General features: G+C 36.1%; 1 protein-coding gene across 1 annotated transcript; it reads right to left on the bottom strand.

Annotated features, from left to right (window-relative positions):
- Window positions 1-6,178: 6,178 nt before the first annotated feature.
- On the bottom strand, window positions 6,179-18,109 carry Mitf (transcription factor Mitf). Its single transcript, XM_073955193.1, has one exon. It carries the CDS (start codon window positions 16,796-16,798, stop codon window positions 14,009-14,011), a length of 2,790 nt encoding a protein of 929 aa, XP_073811294.1. The 5' UTR covers window positions 16,799-18,109; the 3' UTR covers window positions 6,179-14,008.
- Window positions 18,110-19,474: the final 1,365 nt, after the last annotated feature.

The following is a 19,474-nucleotide window of genomic DNA, read 5'->3' as shown; positions in this document are numbered from 1 at the left end:
GGAGAAACGTCTTTTTCGCAGGAAAAAGAGAAAGCGTGAGTGTGAAAAATCGAGATGTACAGGAGCCAGATTGAAGTGCTGCCTTCTACCGAGCTGTTCAAAACCGGAGGTGACACGCTAATAAGGTGTATGCAGCAGCATTTTAGCATTATCTGGTACGAAGGATTATTTCTTGAACGGATAAACATATTTTCATCGACAGATAACATAATCAGCTTTCCGATGCATTCAAAACATTCGAATTCGGTGTAGTAGTTGCAGTGGAATTCAAGGTCAAAGTTAAAAATTTGAGTTTTTTCATATTTTTCATCAAAATATGAGCGTTTTTGGAGTTTTGCATATATTCTAACTATTTAAAAAGGGTTAAGCTCCAATAAATAAAACATCAAAATACAAAAAATTTAATTTTTTTTAAATTTAAATTGTTTTCCAAAATTAAAAATACTCTTTGGTTTTTCATAAAATTCTTATAAAAACTCATATATTAAAAATGTCCATTTGTGTAAAAAAGCTATAATTTATATAGGAACCGGTATTTCAAAAAAAAATAAATAAACAAGTGTTAAGCGGACGGAACGGGACGTGTGCAACGGTATATGTGGGCTGAAAAAGGGCACTCTCGGACAACATTGACATTGACGGACATCAACTTTGTTCCAAGCTGTTCCCCAAAAGTTCTAGACCACTAAAATTGGAATTTCACTAAAATTTAGTACCTGAGGGAAAATAACTCACTTCATGTAAACGCTACGGAAATTTATTGAAATTATTCTTAAAGACAACAATCCTACCTACCTAACAAACGTACTTTCCAAAATTACGAAAAATGGTCGTCTTTAGGAGCACGCCACGCCCACACCTTCCAATATTTTGACCAATTTTGTTTTGTTTCCCAAGTTTCAATATGTTTACTATCGATTTCCATATAGAAATTAACAATTAGTGACGACAAAAAATTGGGGTTTAGGTCAGGAATATCTATTCCTGAACCTCTGTAATGTTAAAAAAAATGCGAAGGTATGTACTTCAAAACGTCACAATTGCGCCTTTTTAACCCAGGTAAAAAGCAAACATGTATCAATTTTATTTCTGATGCATTTAGTTGCATTTTCCCATGCATGAGTGTGCAACTGATTTTTTTTAAATTTTAAAAACTACGAATCATCTGACGATACGGAAGTCTGCCACTGCCAGGTCTAATTACACTATGCAACACTGAAAATGCAAACAACTTCTAGTATGCATTTTTTGAAAGTGCATATTTAGACTATAAAAACCCTAGTAGGGTTTTGTCCTGTCAGATCCAGTTCGGATTTTATGGCCTCATCTAAACCGGGCTAAATCTACACTTTTTTGCATTTATCAGGCCTTTATCTCAGAAACGAATAGGAATTTGGCCTTGCTGTCTTTAGCAATATTGTAGCCCTAAACTAGTAGAACTTATCTTTTGAAAAACCACATAAGAACAAGTAAAAAAGTCGGCTTTCCCGACAGAGATATACCCTCAGCCTGTGCAAACTGAAACACTTTTTTCACAAAAAAACTATGTATTTAGGGGGTTTCAAAATTTTGGTCGTATGATCCGACAAAAATGTTGATTGGGATTCAAGTTCAAAAATTTTGCGAAAAAGGTACTTAAAGGAATGGACCGACATAGACCATGGGGGTGACATAGGGGGTTTTTACACCCATCGGGCTGTTTTCTCAAGAAGTATGGACTTGCCCCTGAAACAACTTTTACCATCGTAATTGAGGCAGCGAATGTCAGTTGCTTCAACAAAGTGATTCAATAGCAGGTCTTAAAGTGAACTTATCCAAATATAGTCCATATTCGAACCTGATCTATATCTGATAGATATTATGAGAATGTGGACCAAATCGGTCACTCCCATCAAGAGTGGACCGATATGGCTTATCTACAAACTTAAAGTAAGTTTGGAAACAATATTACTAAGACCAAATTTTGGCCGGAATCGGCATTTCCGTTCGAGAATTATCGTGCGCTTCCACCCATAAACATGGTGTCATAGGGTTTGTTTTTCAACTTTTAGGCTATTTTTTTCAGGAATTATGGACTTGCCCCTGAGACTGTACCTTCGTATAGGGGACAGCAAATACAAGATTTTACAACAAAAACCAAGGCGATTCGAGAGCAGATCCTAAACTGAACTTTTCCGAAATTTTGTGTGGGAGGTACTCGAAGAAGTTTACCGATTGAGTCCATATTGGAACCTGGTCTAAGTCTGGTAGAAATTTCATAATGTGCAAAGTATGGACCAAATCGGTTACTCCCTTCAAGAGTTATCGTACGCACAATTTTTTTACCAGAAGGAGTGGACCGATATAATCCATCTTTGGACTTGAACTAAGGGGTCGATTATGGATAGCAACCCAACTCCAGTTGCGTTGCCGACAACAAATTTAATAAAAGAAATTTCCATTTACGCATTGAAATTCCATACTTTTTACAATTAAATTAATAGTTCAAAGTTCAAAACACTGATATTGAATGAATTTTACTAAAATTAGTGTCGTTTCACTTATTTTAATTGTATGATTTTCTCTTCTGGCAACGCAACTACAGTTGAGTTGCTATCCATAATCGACCCCTAAGTTTGGACAAAATATTACGAAAGCCAAATTTTGGACCGAATCGGCAGATCCGTTCGAGAGTTATCTTGCGCTCCAACCACTACACACGGTGTCATAGGGTTTTTTGTAACTTTCAGGCTATTTTCTCAGGAAGTATGGACTTGCCCCTAATGAAACTTACAGATTCGTATAGAGGACAGCGAATACAACTTGCGTAAACAAAAATCAAAGCGATTCGAGACCAGGTCCTAAACTGACCTTTTCCGAAATTTTGTGTGGGAGGTAGCTGAAGGAGTGGACCGATTGAGTCCATATTGGAATCTCATATAAGTTTGGTAGAAATTACACGATGCGCAAAGTATAGACCAAATCGGTTATTCCCTACAAGAGTTATCGTGCGCACAAGTTTTGCGATAATTTTTGAACATTTGTGGTGGAGGTACCTGAAGGAGAGTTACCTATGGGCCTATATGGCCCATCTTCGAACTTAAATCGAATCTGGACAAAATATTTCGATACCCAAAATTTGAACCGAATCAATTGATCCGTTCGAGAGTTATCGTGCACCAGCCTGCCTGCCAGACAGACAGACGGACGGACATTGCTAGATCAACTCAAAATTGTCTGAAACGGATATCGTACAAACATACTTGGGGTCTAAAACCATTATTTCGATGAGGCACATTTTTAGTCGTATCAAAATGTAAATACCCTCTTAGCCTAAAGGCTGAGGGTATAAAAATTCCATCTAGGGCATCAAAATCTCTAAAATATAAAACATTTTACAAAATTGCTGAAATTCTGGTCAGTATCGGCTAAACTATTGGGAGTTGAACCAAGTAACCTTTTGCAAAAATCTTCCAAATAAAGTTCTCAACAATTTATTAGAACATTCTGAAACTCTAAAATGCTTACTTCATGTTGTTTCAGAGGTATTTTGCATCATATCTTTTACAAAACGTATTTCAAACACAGTTCACACCAACAGTTTTTCTCACACTTTGGATTTTGCTACATTATTGACATTTTTATTAAATCGTCGTTGAAAAATGTACTGAAAACAACGGCAATGACATGACATGACAACAATGACATGTTCTGATGAGTTGTGTATTACATTCCAGGGAATATTTTTCCAAAAGAAAATATTCAGAAAAAATTAATGGGCCGATTCCGTACAGCGAGGCGAGTCGTGTCGCGTTGCCAGTTGCAATTTTTCCATTACGTATGGCAAAAGTCGCACGACGACGTCAAATTTTGTCGCCGTAATGTTCATTTTCCGGCGACAACAAATTAGCTGTCGCCGTTCATTTTTACTAACGAATAAAAATAAAAAAAAAATAAAAATAACTTGTTATCGACGATTATTTTCTACCGCTGTACGTAGTGCATTTTTTAAATTTTGTCACAGAGACGATAGACGACGCGACATGACTCGCCTCGCTGTACGGAATCGGCCCATAACGGTTTTGGAGATACGGTGCGAAATGTATAAAAATTGTGTAATTTTTTCATATATTTTGAAACTTGAGGCAATAAATGTAGTTTTTCGAGTTCATTATTTCTCCAAATTTTTTATTCCTGTCCTTATCTACAAATTTTCATCAGAGGTCAGAAGAAGATTCGCATTGGTTTCAGAGATATAGCCCCGAATTTCTTTAAAAACTCAATATTTAACCATGTTTAGATGGGGCCATAAAATCCGAGCTGGATCTGGCACAACAAAACCAAACTAGGGTTTCTTGTCGTTTGGGTTCTGTACTTTCAAAAAATCCTCAGTTCGAATTGTTTGCACAAGATCACCTTAAAAATTTTGCACAGTGTTATAGGGGAATAAGTCTGCTCCCTATTGCTTAAAAAACAGTGCCAGGGATATTATGCGGCTTTAGACATGGCAAATTCACCATTGACCAGATATTTACCCTGCGGCAAATCCTGCAGAGACCTCCCAAGAGATGCAGATCGATAACATTACCGAATACAGGCTTTCTTTGTATGGCATTAGTCTTCTTACGTTGATCCGTTTAACCATTAGATTTGCGTTGCGTGTAAATGTATTTGGAAAAGATCTATGGAATGTCACCAGTGTATGTACTGGGACATCTATACGCCGCTGGGAATATGGCGCCTCCAAAATAAACATCGACGCCAGAACATGCAAATAAATCTACATGCTGAGGTTGGTAGTATAAATTGTGTGGAACTTAAAGATTGCCATGCGGCTAATTTATAGGTATATCTGTTAGATTAGGGCTATGGCGAGACATAGGCAAAATGGTGGTTTAAGACTTTACAACTGGCAAGTTATAAAACAATATTTCTTCCTTTCCCACACTAAGTAGTCTAATGCATTCATTATCTGAATTCCAACAATGTTTCATAAATGATAACACAAAATTCCTATTTCAACTTTTTTTTAAAACAAACCCTTTAATGAGCTCAAATGTTGTCTAATAAAAGAGTAAACATTAGAATTTTAGAAACGTGAAATATTATTATTAATATCGTTGGGTAGCTAGCTGCTGTCTAGCTCTGGGAAGTTAAGTGGTGGTGGTGGGCATGTAGATAATTTCTTTTTTTTTTTGTTCTTTCAAATATTATCGAATTCTTCAAGGCAAGCAATCAAATCAAATCTCAATTTCTTAATACTATTTGATTGATGATTTATAATAGGGTTGCCGCGGCAAACACACACTTTCTTAACACTCCAGACTATGGGTGGGTATGGTATAATATACACGTTTTATAATTTTGTAGATAAAAAGAAACACCTAACGAAAATAGCAACACTTGGCAATTAAATAAAATTTATTGTGTTGTTGTGGCGGTGCATAAACTTACTTTGCAAAAAAAATGAAAACAAAAATCCAGTTAAGAGTAGTTGTTGTTTGTTTTAATTTTAATTTAAAATTGTATTTTAGATGTATTTTTTGTAATAGTTTTTTTTTTTTAATTTTCTTAATAAAAATAATCAACAATAGTTCTTAAGAGTTACAAAAAAATATCGATTAAATCAGTATCGATATTATTTATATAGATATTGCATTTTCAACGAAAAATTGTCGTTGTAAAAAAAACAATAATATTACATTTATGTATAACAAACTATAGCTATAGTGGTTTTCTTTTTGTTGTATTTTTTTAGAGGTTACTTGACGCTATCATTGTTACAAAGAATCGCGCGATACTGTTTGGAACGACTAATCTATTTGGTAATTGTTTGTTTTTCTTTTTGTTTTCATATATAAACTTAAAAAATAATGCCTTTTTTCACATTTACTATATAACTTAAACACAGACAACGAAACAAATAAAAACACAAAACTTTACTTATTTTTAAATAATAATACAAAAACAAAATAATACAAAAAAGAGACGTTGATACAAAACAAATTTTAAATCAGAAAATTTGTCAAAAGTAATTTGGCCGCCGTTCCTTAACAATAATAATAATTTTTAGAATAATTATTATAATTAACAATAGTAAAATTAATAATGACAATAAAATGTATATAAGTATGTATGTATGTGTATAATAATGTATATGAAGTAGTCATTGCTTTTCGGTATTTTCTATTTGCTTTGCTTTTAAAGTACATGCGTATGGGGGGGGGGAGGTTTTATAAGTCCTATGTTCAGTGTGGGTGGGTTAAGTTTTAGTTTAGCTGATGTTTTATTTTCAAAACGTTTATTTGTTTATCTGGAAATTTTTATAAAAAAAAGGATAAATTTTCTTGATATACTCATATATAGATCTCAAAAAGAATAATACTGGCTAGCTAATATATGCTACATTGAACTAAACAAGTAATTTTAAAATAAATCAAGTAAGGACAGCGGTGCCGACAGAGACCTAAAAAAAAACTAAACACAATACATCTGACGTCTAAAGGGAAGTATGAACAAATTTGTATCGCCGTAACTAGGTCCCCATACACAACGGTACCAGACGAGTCCTTAAAACTGCACGCTTTCGCTTGGACCAAATTGTTTTCCCCCTTCGAGGGTTTTCTTTCGTACTATCCAGTTTAGTTGGTGTCCGCAGGCATTTTTGGAGCTTTTGCGCCAATTTCTCATGGAAGAATGGACATGCCCCCGACAAAATTGCTGTGTCGAAAGATATATACCCACAGCCTAGGATCTAAAGAAAAGAAGTAAACAAAATACTTCTGACGTAAACAAAATACTTTTTGGCCTATTTCTCAGGAAGTATGGACTTGCCTCCGAAAAAATTGTATAGTCGTAACTAGGGCCGCATACACAACATTTTGCCAAAAATTAAAAACGATCCCAGACGAGTCCTTAAACTGCACTCTTTCCAAACTTTGTGTGGTGGTCCGATGTAGTCAATAGTCGAACATAATTCGAGTCTGTAAGAAATAATAGGATGTACAACGTTTGGACCTAATCGGTTTTACCCTACCGGGGGTTATCTTACGTACTACCCAGAGTAGTTAGTACCGGCAGTATTTTTGGAACTTTTCGAACATGGACTTGGCGCCGAAAAAATGCGTCATCATAAGAATAACATGTTGCAAAAAAAATCAAAACGATTCGATAGCTGTTCTTAAACTCTACTTTTTTCAAATTTTGTGTGGGAGAAACACGATCTATTCCAGAAAGTAGTATTACATGCAAAGTTATGACCAATTCGGTTACTATCTTCGAGAGTTATCGTGCGCACCATTTTAGCGAAAAATTTTGAACTTTTGTGTGGGAGGTACCGGAAGGAGTGGACCGATATGGCCTATCTTCGAATTTAAACTAAGTTTGAACCAAGGCACATTTGTATAAGGTAGATGCATGAATTACAACAACTAACAAATTTACAAAAACAACATTAGCTCTGTTCCTTTACGTGCAACAATCTTCAAGTTTTACCATTATTTACTCGAAAAGCGTTCCTTTTCTTCAGACACCATACAATTCATATGGGAGCTGTTTACAACTTTTACTACTTTTGCCGGTTTTACCATTTTCTAAAGTAAAGGAACAGGCCAATTGTTGTTATTAAAAATTAAATGTCAAAACAAGTAAAAAAGTATCAGTCGGCTTTGCCGACAGAAATATACCCTCAGCCTGTGTATATTGAAACAATTTTTGTTCCCAAAATACGTATGTATTTAGGAGGTTTTAAAAATTTTGGGCGTTTGAACAGACAAAAATGTTGATTAGGATTAAAGATCAAAAGTTTTGCGGAGGAGATACTAAAAGGAATGGATCGAACTTATCCGAAATTTTGTGTGGGAGGTACTGGATGGAGTGGACAAATATAGTCCATATTTGAACCTGATCTATATCTGGTAGATATATTAGGATGTATAAAGTATAGACCAATTCGGCCACTCCCTTCAAGAGTTACCGTACGAACAATTTTTCCGAACATTTTTGAACTTTTGTGGGGGAGGTACCTTAAGGAGTGGACCGATATGGCTTATCTTCAAACTTAAACTATGTTTGGACAAAATATTACTAAGACCATAGTTTGGACCGAATCAGCAGATCCGTTCGAGAGTTATCTTGCGCTGCAACCACCTTACACGGTGTCATAGGGGTTTTTTGCAACTTTCATGCTATTTTCTCAGGAAGTATGGACTTGCCCCTGATGAAGCTTGTAGCGTCGTATGGAGGGTAGTGAATACAAGTTGCTAAAACAAAAATTAAAGCGATTCGAGAGATGGCCCTAAACTGAATTTTTCCGAAATTTTGTGTGGGAGGTACCCGAAGTAGTGGACCTATTGAGACCATATTGGAACCTCATATTACTCTGGTAGAAAGTTTACACTATACAAAGTATGGACCAAATCGGTCACTACCTTCAAGAGTTATCGTGCGCATAAACTTTCCGAACATTATCGAACTTTTGTGGGGGAGGTACCGAAAGGAGTGGACCGATGTAGCTGATCTTCGAACTTAAACTAAGTTTGGGCAAAATATTACGAAAGCCAAAATTTGAACCGAATCGGTTCATCCGTTCGAGAGTTATCGTGCGCTCCAGCCAGCAGGACAGACAGATAGACGGACGGACATGGCTAGATCGACTCCAAATTGTCTGAAACACATTTCGTCCAAACATACTTGGGGTCTAAAACCATTATTTCGATGAGGCACATTTTTATCGTATCAAAGTGTATATACCCTCTCCTTAGCCTAAAGGCTGAGGGTATAAACAATTTTGAATAATAGGTTCGTTCTAAAAATTTTCTCAGGAAAAAAATAAATACATTTTGAAAATCCTCTAAAATAGAACAAATTTCAGTCAAGATGTAAATATGAAGCATTCAAAACTGTCATATGCTATTTTTATTACATGTTTAGAATGAAAAGTATTTTATAAATGTGCCTTCTATAAATGTGCCTTGGTTTGAACAATATTACGATACCCAAAATTTGATCAAATCGATTGTTCCGTTCGAGAGCTATAGTGCGCACCAGACACACGGACGGACATGTCTAAATCAACTCCAAATTGTCTGAAACGGATTTCGTTTTATTATTTCTATTAGGACAATTTTGGACGTATAAAAGTGTATGAACCCTCTTTAGCCTAAAGGTAGAATTAACTGAGTCACCAAAAATTTACTCCATAAAAACAAACACTGATGTAAACGGAAATGTCCCCTCAGGATCATTGACGCACACATACATATATAAAAAACATGCATCCCTGAAGTGTGAGACTACTTTTATATCAATGACCTACTCTTATATCAATGAAAACGACGTTAAGTTTGGCCAGGACGAACTTTTGATACCCTAAACCCTAAATTATATTGGAACCAGATTTCAGTCATATCGGTTGTATTATGTGGCTAAAACTTTAAAAATATTTAAAATCTGGCGGTACCATTCTACAAGGGATATCCTAAAGCTTGGGCATATAACTAAAATTCTTTGCAGAAATATGTTATAGCCTCAACTGAAACTAAATAATGTGTGTGTTAATAATGTGTCCAATACCTTCGAAATATCGAAATGGGGAGGTTCCGTTCTTTTGGGGCTATACCAAAACATGGACCTAATTTGACAATTTTTGGTTTATAAGTTTTGTGGCCACTTGGAACCTTAAGTGTCAAATTATGGTTTGGTCAAAATGTAGCTCCTCAAAATACCTAAAATCGGAGGTTCTATTATATGGGCTATACAGACACATGGATCCACGTTGAACGAGGATAAGTTTTGCGACACCTGGAAACTTCGATCAAGAAAATTATCAAAATACCTAAAATCAGGAGGTACAATTACATGGGGCTGGCTATACCAAAATGCGGACTCACGTTGACATTTTTTGGGGGAGAAGTTTTGTGACCACAGGAAACTTCAAATGTGAAGAAATTACAAAGGTAGTTCCCTAATAATGTAAAATACCCTAAATTCCACACAACACATGCACACGGCCAAAAATGGTAGCAAAAGACATCGTTAAGTTTCGTTATATGGGGGCCATACCAAAACATGGACCCACGTAGACAATTTTTGCTGAGAAGTTGTGTGACCACTGGGAACCTTATGCCAAGTTTACCCTTGCGCTCCAAAATCCACTGGATTTCACGAAATCCTGAAATACACCCCGGAGTTTACACTTATTTTTTTGTTGATTTCAAACATATCACAATGATCAAGGTAGATGCATATGCGAAGCTGATCGAACATGGATTTTCAAAACAAGTTGTTGTACATTGAATTAATCATCAAAAATATACGACAATATAGAACTTTACAACTTTATTTGGAAAATTATCGTAAAATTATCTATATATAGTATTAATTGTGTATAGTACTAACAAATGAAAAAATAAAAAAAAAATGATTTTATCGTTAGGATATCATAATAATAAATTATGATAGATAAAAGTTGTGCACAAAAACTGCACAATATTAGTATTTATCCCGTTTAGTACTAAAAATGCGTTCCCGTACTTCGAAATCTAGCATGGCTTGCACTTCTCTTTAAACAAAAATAGCGCCGAATAACACCTCCTTCTCCTGTTTTCTGCCATACAATTTTGGCCTAGTAGAAACTAGCAGCAAGCATGTTCATTGGCATCTAGTCTGATACGTAGATTTTGACATTTATGCTGGAGTTTTTGCAATTTCCGACATTTTTCCGTTCCCGTATTTTTTAAGAATTTTGTATGGGGAAGCAATTTTTGACAATTTGCTCTTTTTTCTAACATTACCATTAAAAAAGTACGGGAACACAATGAAAAATAGCATTGTAACAAAATAATTTAATATTTTTTCACATAGTTTACAAATTTTGATACTAAAATTTTTTGTGGCAGCAATTGACCATCTACCTTGTTTATTGTGATACGTGACAAGTGTTGCAACTGTTGGTACTTTTTTAGGCAAAAACAGGGTTGTATATCATGTATACAGTGATTTCGATGTTGATTTCGCTGAAATCACGAAATGAGATGATTTCATTTTTGTATGCGAAATCATGATAAATTTTGCTTGATTCCGCGCGAAATCACGAAACGCCTTCGAAATCACGAAACGACGCCGAATGTAAACCAAACATTACATGTCAAATTACATATAGTTAGGCGAAAAAGTAGGAAAAACCTAAAATACGTAAAATCTGGAAGTATAGTTATATGTGGGGCAATACCAAAACATGGACATTGGCAATTTTTGAAGAATACGTTTTGTGACCATTGCGAACTTCAAAAAATGTTTCCAAAATCCTCAAAATATCTAAAATCGGAAGGTACCTTTGTACAGTGACTATTCCAAAAAATGGACCTATGTTGACAATTTTTGGGGTAGAAGTTTTGTGACCACTTGGAACTCAATTGTGAAATTACTGCTAGTTCCAATGTAATGTAACAAAAATTCCCAAAATACCTCAAATCAAAAAGATACGTGGACTACACCAAAACATGGACCTATGTTGTCAATTTTTGGTGGAGCAGTTTTGTGACCACTGGGAACTTCAAATGTCAAATTACAGCGCAAATTTGGTCAAGAAATGTAGCCAAATACCTAAAATCGAGAAGTACCGTTATATGGAGACTATACCAAATGTGTGGAAAAAATGCATTCGGGTTTGATTACAACAGCCTGACTAGTCGCTAGATCGACTCAGTATTTTACCCTGATCATGAATATATGTACACATCGTCACCATAAATGCCCGAAGACGTAACCCACATGAAAAATCGAAATTCATTTTTTAATGGAATCTGAAACAAAAAGCTCAAAAACAAACTCTGGGAAAATTTCAAGCTTCTAGGTTCAAAAATAACGATCCTATTTAAGAAATGGCATTTCGGAAAATGGCATAAAATTGCAGATGTTGTCATAATTACGGATTACGTTGTTTTCGTTTCACTACTTACTCCCATTCACTCCCGTAACAATATAATAATACTCCAAATACTCGCCCTCATAAGTGTGATATTCTATAAAACAACATTTCATTTTATAAGGTTTTTTGCTTCTCCTGTAAAGTTTTATTTTGTGGGTTACGTCTTTGGGCATTTATGGTGACGATATATACTATATGGGGTCGCAAATGATTATTTCTATAAGTTACACAAAGAAAAACAAACTTAATATACCCTCCATACTATGGTGGAGGGCATACAAATATGTGTTAGCTGTTTTTCTATCTTCAATTAGAGCTTAAGTTCATATTTTAGATATTAACCTAGATTTTCATTATCATTGTACACAAATAAATATTTGCTTTTGTCCGTTCTACGTTAATTTACCAAAAAGAAAATTGTATCATCTCATCGATCCGAACTGTTTTCGCTCACATCAGCTCAAACCAGAGCCTTTTTGGCGGACCAAAACGTGGAATTGATGTGTCATCCACTGTACAGCCCTGACTTGGCACCCAATTACTTATTTTTATTCCCGCACTTCAAGAAAAAATGCATGATCCAGATTTTGTTCGCTAGGAGATTCTGTTTAAGTGTTAAAAATCCATGTTTTAGTGGTGTCTCAATCGGAGTGGATAAAGTACTTCGGCAATTAGTATGAGTTCATGCAAATGTTTCTAAATAATGCTGGAGAATACGTTGAAAAACAATAAAACAATTTTTTATTACTAGGCCAGAAGCCTATCTAGTAACCCACGTTAGGTGGTCTAGCGGAAACTTTCAACAGAGCAATGACTACATATTTCCAATTTTTCCTTGGTTATTAGTTATACTTTTCCAAACAAATTATTTAGTATATTCCTGAACCTGCAAGAATATACTATTTAGAAATTGTTACTATTTTTCCTAAAAAATGTCACAAGTTTTAGATTGCGTAGTCATTGTTAGATCTCTCTATAGAAAAATCCGTTATATCACAAGTCAAAAGCTGGAAGGAAAAACAGAACGAATGTCATAAAGCTTAACTTGTTCCACTAAAGCTTGTTAAAGTATAAACCGGAGTAAACCTTTCGAAATAAATGAAATAAGGCAGTATGTTCAAGGAGACTATTTCAAAACACGGGATTACACTTTTTTAGAACTTTAAATTTTTGTAGCGGGATTCTCTAGCTCATTTCTTGATTACATTCAAAAAATCTGTAAATTTCAATGCTATATTCGGTAGTTAAATAAAATTTTCGGTAAGTTAGCGACCAAAATAAAATTATCGTTTAGTCCTACCGACCTACCGATAGCAACGGTGTTGTAAACCTTTATTGGCATTTTTCATTCATAATTTTGCGTTTTATTTTTACCGATTTTTATCGATAACCAAAAATGAGTTGCAAAATTACATTACAGGCCGGTATGAGCTAAAACGAACTGAAAACAATCACAACACATCTCCTAACACAAAGCGATTTATATATAAAACCATTAAGACAATTGTTAATATTCATTTCTAAACTTGTATTAAGCGAAATGTATTGCAAACGTTTCTAAGGAACCTGAAATGTTCGGTCCTAAAAACCGAAGCTTTTATCTTAAATTAAGTACCGAAGAATGAGTTATTTATAATATCTGCCGCCTTAAAAATACACACACACACTTTATATGTATTGACCGATTCAATATTAGCTACAGTAGCCAGTTTTTGATCACAAAAATTGATTTTATATTAAATGTGTCATAATGAGTTCTCATAGAACCCATTGCTTTATAAGCATGCAATTCGAGTTATAACCAGATAACCTCTTTGCTATGAATTCCAAACCCACAGTAAAAACATCAGCTAAACTAAAGACAATCCATCCCAAAAAAAGATGTTTTTAGTCTTACAAAAAAATAATTATGGATGCTAATGTTATGCTAAACAACCTACATACATATTGAATCCCTTGTTTCAAAACCAAGGTTCTAGCCATCCAAACTGATGATGATGATTATTTGAGCAATATTCTCCTCTTTGTGTGGATAATAATATTTGGAACTTTTGCATTTTGCTTTGTGACATTACTGCAAATTGTTGTTTCTTTTCACCGTCAAGGCATATCAATATCCAGCGAATCCGGTGATAGCAATAACGATTCATTTGGACCCGAGGGAACCATACCTAGCTGGTCACTCATAATGGCATGTGAGAGATCTACAGAATGATGATGATCATCATTGTCATCGCGCATATGATGCAAGTCGTTGTGATGATGATGGTGTTGTGTTGGATCCAATGTATCCAAATGACTTTGAGCTTCCAGGGTGTGTTGATGTGAAGATGATAGCAAAGGATCACGACCATGTTGTAAAGATGAAGGCGATGTGGGATAACTGTCGCTATGATGATGATGATGGTGGTAATGCAAGTGACCACCTTCACCCACCGATAATAAACCAAAATTAGGACTGCTGCCGGTGCTACCGTTGCTAGGACTTGGAGGACACTGTAGTAGACTTGAACTGTTCTGATGATGATTATGATGATGGTGATGAGTGCTGAGATGCTGACTGCCTAGATGCAAATGATTATGCGAGCAGCTACAACTACCAATGCCAATATTACAGCAACTGCTATTTAGCATAAGAGAACTGCCACTATCGTTGACCCCACAGCAACTGGGAGAGTTGTTGTAACCTCCGTTTTGTCCGCCGCCAGAAGGTGAGGGCATTGAGGAACCACCACCACCACAAACATATAAATCATCAATTGACAAATGATGGTTGCTATTGTGGTGGCCACAATCATTACCATTCGAGCTAAAACCTTGCAGACTGCCACTCAAATTATTGCTGTTGTTGCTGTTAATATTGGGGGAATGAGGAGCTGACGACATTAACTGGCCACCGTTTTGTGAAGAAAACATGGGATCATCGCCTTGAATTATCACAGGTTTACTATCCTCCATCATATCATCATTTGTGGTATTAATACTGAGAGTGGTTTTAGTGTTGCTGCTGCTGTTGTTGTTGTTGCCACCATTTAAAATTGGCAGCTTCGTATCTGTGTTTGCTGTTGTTGTTGCTTCATTAATCAAAGGCGTTGAATGATTATTCAATGATGAGGCTGCTACTGTCGCAGACGTTGGACTAGGACATTTTAAATATGAGGCACTATTGGTAGGAGCCGATACTGATGTCACATTGAAATCACTCAAAGGCAATCCATGCGATTTGGCTTGCATTTCCAATTCCTTAATACGATTCAGAAGTCGCCGATTTTGTGCCTCAGTTTGACGAAAACGATATTCATTTTGTTTTAAACGTGCCACTTCATGTTTCAAACATTTGATGTAGTCAACGGAACTTTTCAATATGGTGCCTTTGTTCGGGCGTATATCTCTAACAACTTCATAGTAGGGATCATTGGTTTTGGGCAGCAGAGTACCCAATTCCTTAATACGATCGTTAATATTAAAACGACGACGCCTTTCAATCATATTATGGTTGTCCTTCTTTTGGCGATCTTTGGCCAAAGCACTGGCTTCGACTTCATTAAATGAATTGGGTTCTTGTTTGACTTGTATTTCGCTTGGATAGCTGCCGCTGGGCGTTGTGGCGTTACTGTTATTGCCTTCATCCATTTTCATGGCGTCATTAAGATTGCGCGAATCACAGCCATGAAGGATCTCATCGAAATCCAAATCGGCATCACTTTCAAAGGAGGGAATTTCTGAGTTACTGGTGGCCACTGAGCTCAGGCCTGGTGACATGGGTGTTGAATGTAGCGGACTGGTAATACTGCCAGCACCAGAACCATTGGTGGTGGCCAAGAGATTTGTATTGCGCATAAGGGTGACCAAATTATTGGGGTTTGAGCGGCTTTGCAGGGAGTTGGATTTTTTACCACCACCACTCGCTTTGGAGTTTTGAAAATCAGATCCTGAGTTGAGGTTATTGTTGTTGTAATAACTACCGTTGTTGTTGCTATTGCTACCCACACTAAAGGGTGACAATGTTATGGCATCATCCATCATGGACGAACTGTTGGGAGTGTTAGATCCTGCTGCTGGTGTAATACGTACATGACGAGGTGAGATATTAGTATTGCTTTCATTGTTGTTATTGCTGTTGGCGCCCATTCCACCACCACTATAGCTGCTGGAACGATCTTGCTGATTGCCATTATTGCCGCCAATCAATTTAAGATTACCCGCTGAGGCAGATGCACCCGTATGTTTGTTCTGGAACAATTGACCACTCCATTCGGATTGCTTAAATGATTCACTTAAATACTGTCGGACCTGATTCTTTTGCTTTTGTATCACATGGTAACGAGTGGGATTCTCGAGGACAGTGCGCACCTGCAACACCTGTTGAGGAACATCTACTTCTATATTTTGTAGGGGGACTTTTAAAGTCATGGGACTTGAGGACTGTGGTGTGGTATTAAAGCTATTGTTGGAGTTGTGACTGTCAAAGCGATTGCGATTGTTGCTGCTGCCATTACTGTTGGCCACAATTTGAGGTGAACTACTCTGTTGTATATTGTAGATTTGCTGCTGTTGCTGCTGGCGTTGTTGTTGCATTTGTTGTCTTTGCATTTCCAAAGCCTCTGCTTCGCGTTTCTCAGCTTCTAGGCGTTCCATTTCCTGCTGTTGTTCACGTTGCAGTTGCAATTTCAGTTGTGTCCTTGAGGTGGGTGTTACTGTTTTGAAGGTGGGTATACTATCGGGTCGAATAGATTGTGTGGCTGATTTTAGCTCATAGAATTCCACTTCATCGGAGTGAGGCCCGGACACTTTGACAGCAGGCAATACCTCTTCCAGTTTATCTTCATCCATTAGACATTGGTAGTCTATTTCGAAGTCGAAATCCAAATCAATTCCCGATTCAGCCATGTTTGATGTGTGTGTGTGTGTAAGTAATAATGGTGCGTGCCTGCGAACAAGTTTTGGTATGTGTGTTTGGCCGATATTTAAAAAGGGCTTAATAACCGTTGAAGTTGGGGGGGGTGGGTGGGCGAATGGCTCACACTTACTATCTTCTCTCACACTCACTCACGCTCGCTCTCTTTTGCCCTGTGCAGACAGAGGAGCTTATATTTTTGTTAGGTTTTTTTCTGTTTGTTCGTGTTTCTGTAGTGTAAAGATATTCCTTGCTTTTTTTCGTCGGTTGCTTGATAATATATAATTTCTTTAAAAACTATACGCGACTACTGACGCAAACATGTTATTTTTCTTTTTATGTATACGGGGAGGAAATGAAGGTGGCGGAGGCGACGGCGACGATCACTAAGCCCATGACGACGACCGAACAGGCCAGACCAAGTTGATGATTCTTATATCTTTTTATAACACCAGAAAAGAAAAAAATATCTGATAGATTATCACAAAATTTCACTGACTTTGATTTCGGCATAAGTTTTATTTGCTTGCTTTGCTTGTTTCAACTTTTATTGCACCATATTATCTCTCGCTCGCGCTCTCTTCTCTCACTCTGTACTGTGTGTCATATGTAATTTACGCCTTTTTGTTGTTGTTCTTGTTATGACGGCAGTAAAATTCCTTTACTTTTTTATTTTAATCCATCAACACGAGCAGCACTTGTTCCAAGAAAAAGTTAAAAGCACAATCGCGAAAAGGAACACGGCAATTGTCCGAAAATATTCCAACAAGAATTAAAACGTAAAATTAAAGATGACGATTTAATGAACAACACACAACGATTTGAAATAAATAACTTTGACATTCCCCTTCAAGAGGAGAATGAACGATTGTACGAACGGACGAACAGCACGACGACGAAATTCAGTTTGATCTGCTGTTATTTGTTTGAGCACCATATTACCATATCACACCAATAGAATTCTCTCTTTTTATTGTTGCTGTCACTTGTCAACCAGCCTGTGCTACAGGTGCAAGGTGGCAACACGAACTTATGTTTGGGTTATGTAAGTTTACGAGCAGCACATCAAACTTTTACACATCAATTAATATTGTTGCGAGAGGGGGACAATTTCAATATTATATTCTTTTGATATTCATTTCTTTGCTTATGTTTTTTTTTTTGTTTTGAGTTCTCCACGTACTAACCGCGGCAATGTAGTGTTTTCTTCTCGACAACGAAACGAACTCGACTACGTCCGCACGGCAGTAAGAAGTCTTTACACACGATACACGATCAACTTACTAGTTTTTTATTTAACTTTTACCCCTCATTGACGGTCTTTCAATGTTAATGCTGTTGCCAGACTATCACTTTTAGGGAGTGTGTAGGTATTTTGACAGGAGGAATTATGTGAATGTCCAGGAATACTTGAAGATCGATTTAAAATCTACAAGTAATGTTCGAGTTTACAAATGGTCTGTTCCTTTACTTTTGAAAGTGGTAAAACCGGCAAAAGTAGCAAAAGTTGTAATCTGCTTCCATATGAATTGTATGGTGTCTAAAGTAAAGGAACGCTTTTCGAGTAAAAAGTTGTAAAACTTGAAGATTCTTGCACGTAAAGGAACAGAGCTAAAAATATTAAAAAAAATTAAAATCTGTTGTCATGTGGGCGATTCAACAAAAATGTAGACGAAAGCATTTAAAGTTTTACCGCTTTTTACATGAAAGGTGTTCCTTTACTTGATGTAAACATACAACTTGTATTAGAGCTTAGTGTCAAATTCCATACGACATTTAAATACATATGTCCCAATTTACATTAGGCGAGTTTACTTGCGGCAATTGTCAGTTTGATGGAGAGAGAGGTGAGGCATATGGTAACCCTTTGTCTCTCAGCCCCCTCTCTCACCTACAAACTGACAATTGCCGCAAGTAAACTCGCCTAATGTAAATTGGGACTATTTATTTCTTTTTCCGATGTACATTAGGGATATATTTTTTGAGGAAAAAATATCATTCCAAAAAAAAAACTATTTCCCCCTAATAAACATTTGCTTCTTTCCTTATTAAGTTTACATATACCGTTGACACTAACATTACAAACAAAAACAAATTTCTATGTGGTTGTTGTTGAATTGTATTTGTTGTAGTACTTACTTTAACTTATTTGTTCTACCTTGTATTAGAGCAGTTCACAACTTTTACTACTTTTGCAACTTTTACCATTTTCAAAAATAAAGGAACAGACCATTAATGGTACTTATTATATCATGATAATGACGATATCTTTTGTCAAACAAATAAAAAAGCAGGTATTAACACGACAATAAGCCCCAGTATAAATGTACAGTCTGTCGCAAAAGTTAGTATACACAGTTGAAACCAAAATGTATTAGGGATAAATATCACTATAACTTATTGAAAACAACAAACAATTAGTTTTAATTGATAGACAAGAAGGTTGTCTTCCGTAATAACAATTAAAAGTGCGGAATATTTGCATACATTAGCAAATGTACGGTTCGAATCCCAAAAAGACCAACATTTATGTCGCAAAAGTTAGTATACAACGGAGAATCCTCGTGGAACTGTGTAAAAAATTCTTGATATTTTTGAACAAAATGAAACTAAATCTCTACTTAAGATCATAAAGGGTATATCAATTGGTTTTAGTGGCAGTTATAGTA

This window comes from Musca autumnalis, unplaced genomic scaffold (assembly GCF_047663935.1).
Source record: "Musca autumnalis isolate F117 unplaced genomic scaffold, ASM4766393v1 scaffold_5, whole genome shotgun sequence".
NCBI classification, from domain to species: Eukaryota; Metazoa; Arthropoda; class Insecta; order Diptera; family Muscidae; genus Musca; species Musca autumnalis.
The sequence above is the reverse complement of the archived record's forward strand: the minus strand, read 5'-3'. Positions and strand labels throughout refer to the sequence as shown.